The 12,328-nt window shown below is 51.0% G+C and overlaps 1 protein-coding gene across 1 annotated transcript in view; it reads left to right on the forward strand.

The window, feature by feature from the left end:
* The window catches only part of LAMA5 (laminin subunit alpha 5), a 202,859-nt gene that overhangs the window by 38,926 nt on the left and 151,605 nt on the right, over positions 1 to 12,328 (forward strand). The window contains exons 3-5 of the mRNA XM_078866275.1: positions 3,725 to 3,842; positions 7,073 to 7,191; positions 9,469 to 9,639. Coding sequence (XP_078722401.1) covers positions 3,725 to 3,842; positions 7,073 to 7,191; positions 9,469 to 9,639 — 408 coding nt within the window. The remainder of the gene's footprint in view (positions 1 to 3,724; positions 3,843 to 7,072; positions 7,192 to 9,468; positions 9,640 to 12,328) is intronic.

Genomic DNA, 12,328 nt, shown 5'->3' on the forward strand with positions numbered 1-12,328 from the left:
ATTTAAAGTGCAACGTCCACGTGCGTGGACACGAAGGTCCATCTTGTGTGTTGAGTGGCGCGTGAGCACAGCAGCGAAAACAACAAAATGAAAGACAAAAACATGAACATCGCAGAGAATGTCGATGTCCTTCAGGAATATTGCAAAAGAGGTATTTAACGGTCGTACACACAAAGCACGTGCGTGTGAGAACAAGAGGCGTCAATAGCAAGTGCGCATTTGGACACAGCGCCAGTTATCGCCGTTCCGAAATATCTCGATTTCAGAAACCCCCTTCGAACCTTGAACACGGCTCGTAAGTGGCCATTGCTCGGTCCATTTCGACCGCAATAATCCCAAATAGGCTCCTCCGCTGAAACTCCGCACGCCGCCAAGTGTCGCGCCACGCCGGTGAGAGACCGAAGAAGCCGTGCGGTGTCCCTGGAGCCCGTGGCACCCTCTTTTCGGGGCCTCTCCTTACACCGCCCTCTTTAGCCGAGCCACGGGAGAAACTCGCGTGCATCGTGGGAGTACGATCACAATGAAAGCAACTACACAGATAGAGGGGCCCGTCGGTAGCCTACTTGCTGTACTGCCTCCTCCTGCAGGCGTCTCTCTGCATGGCGGGCGGGCGTTGCGCTTTGTGGGCACGGTCTTTGTGGGCGCCACCAAGCCTGCCGTCTCGTCGATCGCGGGCGTGCGTGGGCACGACGGCCAATGTTGTTTGCAATATCTTTCCCTGTTTTGATCCCTATTTGGGCAAAGTACTTGTTCGTTTGATCACTCCACTTAGTTTTTATTTACTCTGTTTTTTTTTGGCGGGCCGGGTCACTCATCTTTGCAATTGAGACTCGTCTCTTGAGTTCTCACCTGGTTAAACTAAATACAATTTAATCACGACGTTTCGGGAGCAACACAAGCGATGGGAAAGCAACATGCTTGGTCGTGATTCATTTTAGTTTCTACCTATGGGACTTTACCGAAAGAACCAAAGAGTATGGATTCCTGCAGTCACGAAAGCTTCAAATCAAGATTAAATAAAATTGGCCATGTCATTAAAGTTGAACTTGAAACTCACTTGGATCTCTCACGCAGAGAGGTTCACAACCTCCTTGTTCAACAACGGCCCCACTGAAGCAGATGTCACTGGGCTACTTCTGAGTTCCCTTCGAGTGACGGTTGGCTACGTTCGGTGCGAAAGAAGTTCGCACAGAAGGCAATTGCACTTTACCACTCCCCTGCCACCAAAGGGAAATGTTTGTCGTGGACTTTAGCCAAATTTTGCACGGAATCAAATTTCATGCGCTGTTTATTTTGCGCATTCACTGCTGTTTAGGCCGAGACCATACACTCGCCGCTTCACGTGAGAACCCAGTTTAATCACAGGCGGTTGACCTGGATTCAAACTCAGGCTCTGAGCGGTTAACAGCTAGGCGGCGGTGACCTCTGAGCCGCGTGGAGCTGCCTGCCGAGCCGTGCTGGCTGGTGTCACCCCCACACACAGCGAGGCGTGTGTGGGCGCTCGTGTGACTGTAAGCACACCCCAGAGTTAATAAGTGATCGATGGAACGCGACCCACCAATGTGGATGATTACAGTCACATCGTGGGGTTGTGACAAGTAGCTTTGGTGGGGGAGTGGGGGGCGGGGAATGCCCTCATCCAGCAGTGGATTGACCGACGACGATGAAAACTTTTAAACATGACATGCATCTCGGGAGGGTCTTCGTCGTGAAGGCGCCCCTCGCATCGTTCCCAAAGACGGGAGACGATGTTTTGGCCGACCGACCTTCAACAAGAGGCACGCTTCAGTTGTTCATGTAACCTCGCAACAAAAGTCAAGCAGATGACACACAGCACAGTATCACCCCCCGTGGTGGGACGCACACACTGCACCTCCGATTAGCGCCGTTGGCCACGTACGAAGGAGGTTCGACATACGTGCATCCCTGCTATCTTTGGGACATTTTTTGCCAGGTTCAAGACGTTGAAAATAATGTGTTTTTACCCTTTCTGGCAATTGAAACTTGAGAGGCGCTAGGATGTTCAAACACCAAATGGATACCTTTTTTGCAAGGCGTCAAGTCTGCATTGACCACACGTACTTGTGGAAAAATAATTCAAACACACATGCTCTGATAATCTATGCATTGTCTTTGAAACCGATTGTCCTACGCCATATAATACAAAAAACACAGTCGAAGCAGAGCACGTGAATGGGGTAGTCTTTATTCTCGTAACGTAGAAGGGGGTGAAGTGGTAGAATGTGTCTGAGTCACTGACCCGAGTGAGGTGAAGGGACTAATGAAACCCCGGTGAGTATGCACAGACATCAATGTGAAACGATCCGGATGATCCCGCCACAGGTAATGATCGAACAGATTCGCTGACTTGCAGACTGTGTCGCCATCGTTATGCCCGTGAGGCCTGCTGTACGATATCTCAATTTAACCTTCATTGTTTTTGCAAACGCCCCGTGACCAAATCACCTGGAACGCACCCAATTCCGGCACATCCCGGGAGCTAAGCAGGATTTGAGCCTGGATAGCGCTCGGATGGGTAACCGCCACCGTAACAACAGGTGCTGTCAGCTGCCCTGGGGGCTACGTTGTCAGCTGAGTTGTGCAGTGCAGCACCGTCCATCGTTCTACTGTACTTCTATGCTCCCCGCCTTCACCAACCCACACAGACCAGTGTGAGAGCAATAACAATCCCCATGAGCCGCATGGCTTGGAGGGGGGCCCCTCATCCAGCAGTAGATAGCCACAAGGATTGTTCATGTAAAAAGGAACTTTGATTGAACGAGTTTTGAACTGGAGTTGCCCTTATAGAGGTTTTTTTTGGGGTTAGATCGCCTAAATATAAATGTGGTGTTAAACCCACCACCAACCGACACAGCCAATTAGTAACGTTTGTCACCTAAACATAACGTGCCAATTAGTTACTGCTTCAGCACACCTGGTGTGTTGGAGAGTAGCGACAGGTTAAAACAACACATTTATATTATTTACGTGATCTAACCCCAAAAAAAACCCGTCATGGATAATATTGGCCACGAAAGCCTACGTGTTAAACTAGAGTTGCCCTTTTCGTGAATGTGGCGAAGTGGAATTTCGACTGCCAGCTCGGGCTGGGTTGGCTTCACTCGTGGTCTGTAATCCAGCACTGTGGATGCAGCGAGGGTTGGCGGATCGCCGTACAAATGTCGTGAAGCTCCCTTCTCGTAAGCGCCGAGGCCACCATACCCTGGCATGCCAGGAGATGGCGGTACAGCAAGTGGACTAATCTCCCGTCTGTTTACATCTGTAGGGGGATGATGGAGTGTTGCACCCTTCGCACGCGAGGTTTTTTTTTCCTCGTACTCCGGTTTCCTCATTCGTGGAGTTTGGCCAAACGTCTCGATTTGAAGGTCGCGGAAACTCAGGCAATTCATGCCGCCAAATTCTGGCTGCCTTTCCCCGCTTATCTGTTGTTTCTCGTGCCTCTGAACCTCAGTAAACTGCACGCGATAAATGTGTAACCCTATTTTTAACGAACGCTACACATTAAGCAACCCGTAATACCATCGGAATGGATTGCCAGGCCCGATGAGTGCCATTTACGATGTTTTGCCAGTCGCTCTTTTACGGCCACGAGAAAGAGAGCGCACGTACGTTGGGCCTCCTTGAGTGACTCGCCGGTTAATGGAGTGCGGCGTTGAGGGTGCCCGCTGATGATATTTGCCACCTTTGTCCTCCTGTGTTGCAGCTCTACCACGTGGCCTACGTGCTCATCAAGTTTGCCAACTCGCCAAGGCCGGACCTGTGGGTGCTGGAACGCTCCACGGATTTTGGGCAGTCGTACGCTCCGTGGCAGTACTTCGCTTGTGAGTGTCCATTTCCATATCCCCCAATGGTTGTCGGCCAATGAATATGAAATACCATGCATGATATGCCTTCGCCTTTGTAGATGATAAAAGTAATTTTGAATCGGTGGATATTGGTAGAAATGTAGATGGGAATAATGAATGAAGGTGGAACCAGACAGCCACCTGTGGTTAACACATGGCTATCAAATTGGAGTGAGTTAATGGCATTAGCCTGGTCTTCATATAATTCACTTGGCTAAATTCCAGCTATTTTTATCCCAATCGTGCCAATCGCCGTCATTTCACGAGATTCTCTTTTCGGATCCTTTCTTGGAGCAGTGCAGACCCTTTGTGGTGGATATCGGCCTACGGAAGCGGATGTATCTCGGAGTTACCTCTGAGATCCCTCCAAGTGGCCCCTGGGTCCATGCGCAGGAGAGGGTGGCACTTCCTGTCCATTCGTCACATGAAAGCCAAACCGATATTTTTAATCCTCAGAGCTGGAATTGAACCACATTTAACGCGATGATAATAACGTCTATGTTATAAAGCGCCTTTCATATTGAAGTAAAATCTCAAAGCGCCGTACATAAAAATACAACTACACTCGCAATTATCAATAAAATCTTAGTAAAGTAGAAAGCATGATTTGGACTATTTGCTTTTAATTTAGATTTTTAGTTTTCTATCTATGTGACGTTACCGAAAGAACCAAGAATATAGAAAGCTGATCATAACAATATCAATGACGACTCTACGAAATTTTATGATAAAAGCGAATAATGATAATTGATGGAAATGTTTTTGCCGTCATTGCCACAGGGCTGAGACCATCAACCAGGTCCACTTCAGCTCAGAAAGGCAATGACCTTCCCCAAATAAAATCCCTCTTTTCCCCCCCACCTGCTCTGCTGAGTCTGTTGTTCCTGATACCGTCGTTGTCCCTGGTAATGCCGTCCAGAACGTCAGGATGTGGCAATGTATGATGCGTGGGAGGATGTGGAATACAACATATTTTATGTAAAAAAAAAACCCAGTTTAATCATAGGACACTGCCCGGATCCGATCCTCGGTTCTCAGTGGTGGCAGCTCAGCACTGTGACCTTTGCGTGACCCAGTCACGTGTCCACCCTTGCATTGCTGAGTTTTCCCTCTGTTCAGGGAACGTTATTGCTCCAATTGTCTTCGCCAGCAACACACTCCCCAGAGCTGATGCAGTGATTGTGTCTCAATCGGATGCCTCCTTTGATCTCAGAGCTGTTTGCAGTGTTCTTCATGGGACCCGGGTTTATCAGCCCCCTCTGAGTAGATTGTTGTACGGATTATGTCTGCTAGTGTTTTTTTGTAACGCCGTATCTGATAAGAGCATGGGTGACTGCAACACAGTCAATTGAATCAAAGAGTTTGCTAACTAATCGGCGATAGACCAAAGGAAACGTGTTTTTATGTTTCCGGTGATCGCATCTGGATGTGAGTGACGGTGAGAGAAAAGCGGCCGAGCGTGGTGCTGGCCACCCACTCTTCATAAGTGCCCGCTAGCAGCACTTGCCCCAACAGTCCAGTCAAGGCTATACAGGGGATCTTTGTCTTTGCATCGGCATGTAATGAGAAGGTTACGAGTTTGAAATTCCAGTAAGAGGTCCACTCGGCCGCCCGTCCACCGTGTGGCCTTTGTGAGATGAGTCGTATGTGTGCGGCGGCAAAATATACAACAATTGTGTTTGGTGACGCTTTTGCTTCTGCTGCTGCTGCAGTGGTGCAGAAGCACGGCAAGCATCAGCGAGGAAGGAGGGTCGTTGCTCAAAACGTCACCTAGTGTCTACTTTTCCTTTCAAGGGTAGTCGCTGATGAATGAGTTTGACGGACAATGCAATAATTTTGGAGGAGCATAATCGGGGGGATGACACGTGGAAATTCATAGATCTACTTCTGACGTAATTTGCACGTGGCCTCATCCACATGAAGCAAATTGCTTGGTGATGCCACGTTGGCAGTGGTGCCCAAGCACATAGAACAAAATCAAAACACTCCTTGTAGAGGCGGTTACATTTTGACTTGAAACTTTCCTGACTGCAGGAATTCCTATTCTTGGTTCTTTCGGTAAAGTCACACCCGATGAAGACCGCTTGTGTCGCGATCGAAACGTCGTGGGTTTTTTAAAATATTATTTTCAATTTATTATTTATAAAAAAAAATTTCTATCGACGTGACTTTACCGAAAGAACCAAGAATATACAAAAACACTCCTCAGCATATTCGTCGATGACACTGTGACCATTAAGGGATAAAAACAAATATCTTGAATTGGTGACGTTTCAGGCAGTGGCCCTTCTCCATAGCTCGTAATTGTCGTCAAGTCACCAGCGTCTGAAAAACGGAGAGGGCTGGTCCCCGCCATGTGGAATGAGGAGTTTCCATCGCTGGCTCGGCACCACCGATAGGGGACGGGCCACCGCGCCACGCTCGCATTGAGCGGTGAAACTCGCCACGCGTGTAAAGGAACGAGGCGCTCCCGCGCTCGCGCCGCCCAGGGGCGACGGAGGTCGGCGGGTGACGCGGCCCTCGCTGGACTGGTTTCTGGGTGGCGCAGTGTGCGGCCGACCAACCTCCACCGTTGGATTAGGGTCTTCGTTAAACGAACCGGCACGGCAGCTGTGGCACCGTTCAAACCTTTGGCGATGGATGTCCACCGACCTCAGATCAGCGGAGGTCTACGGGAGCGACGCACGGCCACCGAGGGACGCTACCTCCGATTAGCACGGTTGGCTACGTGCGGTGCGAAAGAGGTTCAACATACACGCATGCATACCGTACGCATAGCTTGGCGATTGCTCGCCGGCCGAATGGATAATAGAGGCTGACGTCAAACACCACTGCGTTCCGTTTGCAGTGGCTAATCAGAGTGAGCAATCGCACCACGCAAACACATTTGATGGCATCTCGGCAGGTAGCGCGAGTTCGGAAGAGTTCCGTTTTTTTGAATGGGCGAGGGTGGTGGAGCCACGTGTGTGTGTGTGGAAACGAGTTTTGACGGCGTTCAGCGGTTGGGAAAAAAACACATCACTTTAAAAGGGACCCTTTTCTTGACGACTCACGTGAAGAATAATCTCAAAGGGTCCTCGCCAGAGCCACCGTCCATCACTGCCTGTGGCCCAAGCGCGAGAGGGCTCCACGCGAGCAGCACCGGCCGTCAGCGGCGCGGCGTCTTCGCTCGTTGAGCGTGCGTTGCCGCCCCCCCCCACCCGCAGCTTCAAAGACGGACTGCTGGGAGCTGTTTGGAGCGAAGACCCTCGAGAAAATCCGCAACGACGACGACGTCATCTGCACCACGGAGTACTCCAGGATTGTGCCGCTGGAGGATGGAGAGGTACGCTCCACGACGGGAGGGGGGCGGGGGGTTTCTGTGCTCGTATTTTTCATTTCACGTCGCTTTACGCAATACAGCTGCTATCTGGTGTATGGCTTCGGTGAGTCCATAGCCCTAACCTCATACTCTAGCCCTAACCCTCCCTCGTCACCCCTTTCTCCCTGTCATGGTTATGGCCACACTCATTTGCCAAATTTCGGGAAACTTACCCGCAAATTGCTCGATTGGGATATGCATGGCAATCGTTGTCCACTACTGCCAGACCAATGCCATTGAGACTCGTCCTGCTCTCTTGACTCCTCACCTGCTTGAACAAAATCAACTTCAACTGATAACACTCCCACTGCCCCATAGCCTGGGGCCCCAATACCGACTCTGATTAGCCGCAGCAGTATTTTTTCAGGGCAGCAGTGATTATTCACCGTGCGTGCAAACAAAAAAAGATCTAAATTGACTCGACTCTGAAAGGGGTGGGAGTGCCCACACTCTAAAGCACCGCACGCGACCTGCCAGTCAGCTCACATGCGCCGGTGTTCATACTCACACTGCGTGCCTCATTTTGTCCGACTGCCACGCCGGGAGATTGAATCGAACCTGCGACCTCCGGATTGCAAGGCCGACGTGACGACCCATCACACCGCGCGGCAGTGCGCATATAAACGAGTACATAAATAAATGCGCGTCGAATAATCTGGCCAACGCTGTGACACGACCGAACAATTCTTTCTACGGATGGCCTCTGCTCCCGGGGCCTCCCCTCGACCACACACCGCTCCACATGCAGTGACTGAACGATCCTCCCATCCGCTTCCAGGAGATTTCAAAAGCCCTCTCAGCAGCTGCATCCCCCCCCCCCCCGCGCGCGCGTGCGCATTGTTAGTGGTGCGTGGTCGCGCGGCTCCCACTCGCCAACACCCCCCCCCCCCCACGGTTGTGTTGGAACCTCAACACAACCGTGGGGCGTTGACCAATCGCCCCCGCACACAATGGGGCACTGGGAAGTGAAAACGCACGCACGCGAACGAACACACGCACACACGCGAACACACACACACGCGCGTGCGTGCGTCACTGTGCACGCCCGTGCGTCCTCCAGCAGCAAGCGGGAGCGCAAAGCGTCCACGGTAAACGGGCGCGCGCCAACCGTTAAAGTGCTACCTACATACGCACGTGCATAGTCTACATAGGTTGTTGGGGCAAGCGATGTTAGCGAGCACCTATTGAGTCAGGCATTGCACGCGAGGGGGTGGTGTGGCCAGAATACTGTCTCCCCCAGTGCTGATGTTTACACGCCGCACCAGGTACTTAGTTAGGGCGGAGTCGACTTAGAGAAGAGCATGGATAGGTTCGGATATCACTGGGTAATGATGAAAATACTTGAATATCTAAAGGACTGCAGAGCTCGGGCAATTGTTGTTCGTGCCAGCTCACTGCCTGGCTTTGTCTGTGCTTCCTCAGTGGTTGCGAGATGCAACTTGCATCAACGACGCTGCAACAAACTAAACATCATTATTGTTTACGTTGCGATAATAATTCTCATGAAATGCAGTCAAGGGCTCCAAATCCGTGCGTGTCAATGAAAGGAATAACGGCAAACTAGATTAGTGCGATTGTTATTATTCCTTTACTGGTTGTCAAATCGCAATAGGCTTTGGCAAATATTATTCTGCCGCTTTGTGAGACTCGAGCAGGAATTCATCCCATTGAGAGATTGGGCCTTGCCTCAGGCTAAGCCTGGACAGTGCCTGCAGGCTACTGCGATGCTACATTACCAGCAGAGACCGTTTCCGCTAAATGTTGTAGCGTACTATGCTCCTCTGTCTATGCTGCCCGTTTGCACCGACCCACACCGACCTGTGTAGTTAAGCAGCATCCTTGCGTTCGTAAAGCATCTGAAGATACAACTACACGGCGCGACTTGTGGCGGTGGCGTTATTGCGTCGTTCGTCCGTGTCAATCGACGAGAACCATGGCAGGGTTGGGGGCTGTTTTTTGCGGGGAGTTTCGGAGATGGCCGACGAGTCCGATCGGGGGCGTGAAAAGCCACGGAGGGGCGGGTGCCGTGGAGGGCTCAGAGCAGCGGCGGGGGACCACCGGAGAGAACCCCTCCCCAGGTCGTCCGGTCCTCCTCTCCCGTCGTCTCGTCTTCGTCTCGCCACTGGCGTCGGATGAGCCCCTGACCTCGCGTTGATCCGATTCCCGAGCAAGTTGCGACGCCAACGCCCCCGTCCGCGTCGTGCCGTCGCATCCCCCCCCAACCACCCACCCACCCACCAGGTCGTCATCTCGCTCGTCAATGGGCGGCCCGGTTCCACGAACTTCTCCTACTCAGAGGTGCTGCGCGACTTCACCAAGGCCACCAACGTGCGGCTGCGCTTCCTGAGGACCAACACGCTGCTGGGTCACCTGATGGCCAAGGCGCAGCGGGACCCGACGGTGACGCGCAGGGTAAGCCCCGGGCCCGGGCCCATCGGTCCGTCGTCGTTGTCCCTCGTACGTGAAGGTCGACGCGGTCTTTCGTGGCTCTCCTTGAACTTAAAACTAAAGTGATGTTTCGGAACAAAATTTATTTTTTTAGGGTTAGATCGCGTAAATATGAATGTGCCGTTAAAATCCACCACCACCCGACCGCTCGGATTGGTGACCACTTGACCTTGAATGACGACAGGTGACTGTCAGCTGCCGCGGGGGGGCTACGTTGTGCAGTGCAGCACCGTTCATTGATCTACTGTACTTCTATGCTCCCCGCCTTCACCGACCCGCACAGACCAGTGTGAGGGAAATAACAATCCGCATGAGCCGCACGGTGTGCAGGGGGCCCCTCATCCAGCAGTAGATAGCCAAGAGGATTGTTCACGTAAAAAGGGACTTTGATTGAACGAGATTCGAACTGGAGTTGCCCTAATAGAGGTTTTTTCCTTTGAGTTAGATCGCCTAAATATAAATGTGGTGTTAAACCCATCTCCAACGGACACAGCCAATTAGTGAGGTTTGTCACGTAAACAGAACGTGCCGATTCGTTACTACTTCGGCAGTAAACCCACAACATTTACAAACTATTTCTAACTTGACCACGTAATGAGCTATGTAGTTATTTTCCAGAAGCGACCTGGTCACAAATGATAGCTCATCGCAGTGGCTTATCACGTGGAAATGTATAGCAGTCAAACACTCTAAAAGCAGGTTGATTCTTAATGTGGAGGGTGAAACTGGAGTACCGGGAGAGAAATCCACGCGACCACAGGGAGAACAGGCGAACGCCAACCTATACAATGGGCGTCAGGGTTGGGATAGAACCCACGACCAACTACATACCAGGCCAGCGAGTTAACATCTCGCCTCCACACCGTCAGGGCTCATGGTTGGCATCTTAGTTATTTTCCAGAAGCGACCTGGTCACAAATGATAGCTCATCGCAGTGGCTTATCATGTGGAAATGTATAGCAGTCAAACACTTTAAAAGCACGTTGATTCTTAATGTGGAGGGTGAAACTGGAGTACCGGGAGAGAAATCCTCGCAACCACGGGGAGAACAGGCGAACGCCAACCTATACAATGGGCTTCAGGGTTGGGATAGAACCCACGACCAACTACATACCAGGCCAGCGAGTTAACATCTCGCCTCCACACCGTCAGCCCAAAAGCTCCTGAAGTAAAATCAGTAGAGGTAGCATTTGTTTGTACTTTAAGATCGGTTGAATGCGGTAGTTTCATTACAAATGAGTACCTATTCTCAGGAAGGCAACAGTAGTTTTCTCTAGCATGCGACTGTGGAATTTCCACAACTGGCTAATGCACACCACCCAACGCTAACTTTTATACGGGGGACTAGATCATCATCATCAGCAGCAGCATCAGCAGCTATCGTAACTCCACTGCTGGATGAATGCCTCCCCAAGTCCTACCAGTTCTCACGATCCTCTCGGACGAGTTCCATTCCTCGGGCCACCGCTCCGTTCGTACTCTCTCCTGTTCACATTTGCTCATTGATTCGCATTCCTAGTAAAACGTCACGGCGTCGCGGGGGGACAGGTCAGGCGTGTTCCCGGTTACCGCGGGGGGGAAGGGGGGGGGGGCTCATGGTTGGCATCTTAAAATGAACACGTGGGGGGTGGGGATAGAGGAGGAGGACTGGGGGGGGGATGGTTCACATCGGAGGGCGAGGAGCTACGCGTGGAGGGCTTTGAGTGGGGGGCCACTCGGCCCGAGGGATGTAAGAGCGGCGGTGGGGGGGGGTGTTTATAAAGGTTATCTAACAACGTTCTTTTGATTCAAGTCTGCCGCTCCCATTCCCCCGTCCTCCGTCGTCGATGATCATCCCTCCCCCGCGTACATCCACGTCACAGTTTTCGTTGCTCGAGGTCACCCCCCCCACCACCCACCCGCCTGCCCCCCCCCCCTTCCCGCAGGGCGTTCTCTCTGAGAGTATATAAATATGCATATTCAAATGTTCAAATTGTTACATTTCTGACAAATCGCCCGAAGATGCTGGATGTAATTACAAGTGAAACGTCGTACTCAAATTCTAAATGTTGTGGATTCACTCTTCAAACACACCGGTGGGCTGAAGAAGTAACTAATTGGCGTTCTGTCAACGTGACACATTTTTTATTGATTGGCTGTGTCAGGTGGTGGAAGGTTGCGACGCATTTATACTTACGCGATCTAACTCAAAAACCTTTATTACATTAAAATTATAAATGGTTTCATAATTATTGGTCAGATGATCCTCACAATCAGGCAGGCGTGGGGAGGTCCACCGCCAACAGTGGACTGGCCAACAAGCTCTACATTGACATATTACACATGGAATCTATTAAAATAAAACGTGTAACATCTCTTTATTGCATTTTACTCAGAAGTCCAAGTGTTTTCCTGGACAAATGTGCATGGGGTAGTTACCCATCTTTTGCTGTCTGCCCTGAACCAGTGGTTGCAAATTCCATGTTCCTATGGCGTGGGCCCAGTGATATGTTTCGAGTGTCGTTTCTTTAGGCAAGCTTCACTTGAGGTCTCAAGCCTCATTATCAGGCTCGTCTTGCATTGCAATGTTTGACAAGTCCTTTTGTAAAGGAGCGTATTTCATGGGTGGAATGAGCTCAGATTACCAACGAAAAAACATGAGGGAATAACATTT

The sequence above is a fragment of the Lampetra fluviatilis genome, chromosome 22 (assembly GCF_964198595.1).
Source record: "Lampetra fluviatilis chromosome 22, kcLamFluv1.1, whole genome shotgun sequence".
In the NCBI taxonomy this organism is placed as follows: Eukaryota; Metazoa; Chordata; class Hyperoartia; order Petromyzontiformes; family Petromyzontidae; genus Lampetra; species Lampetra fluviatilis.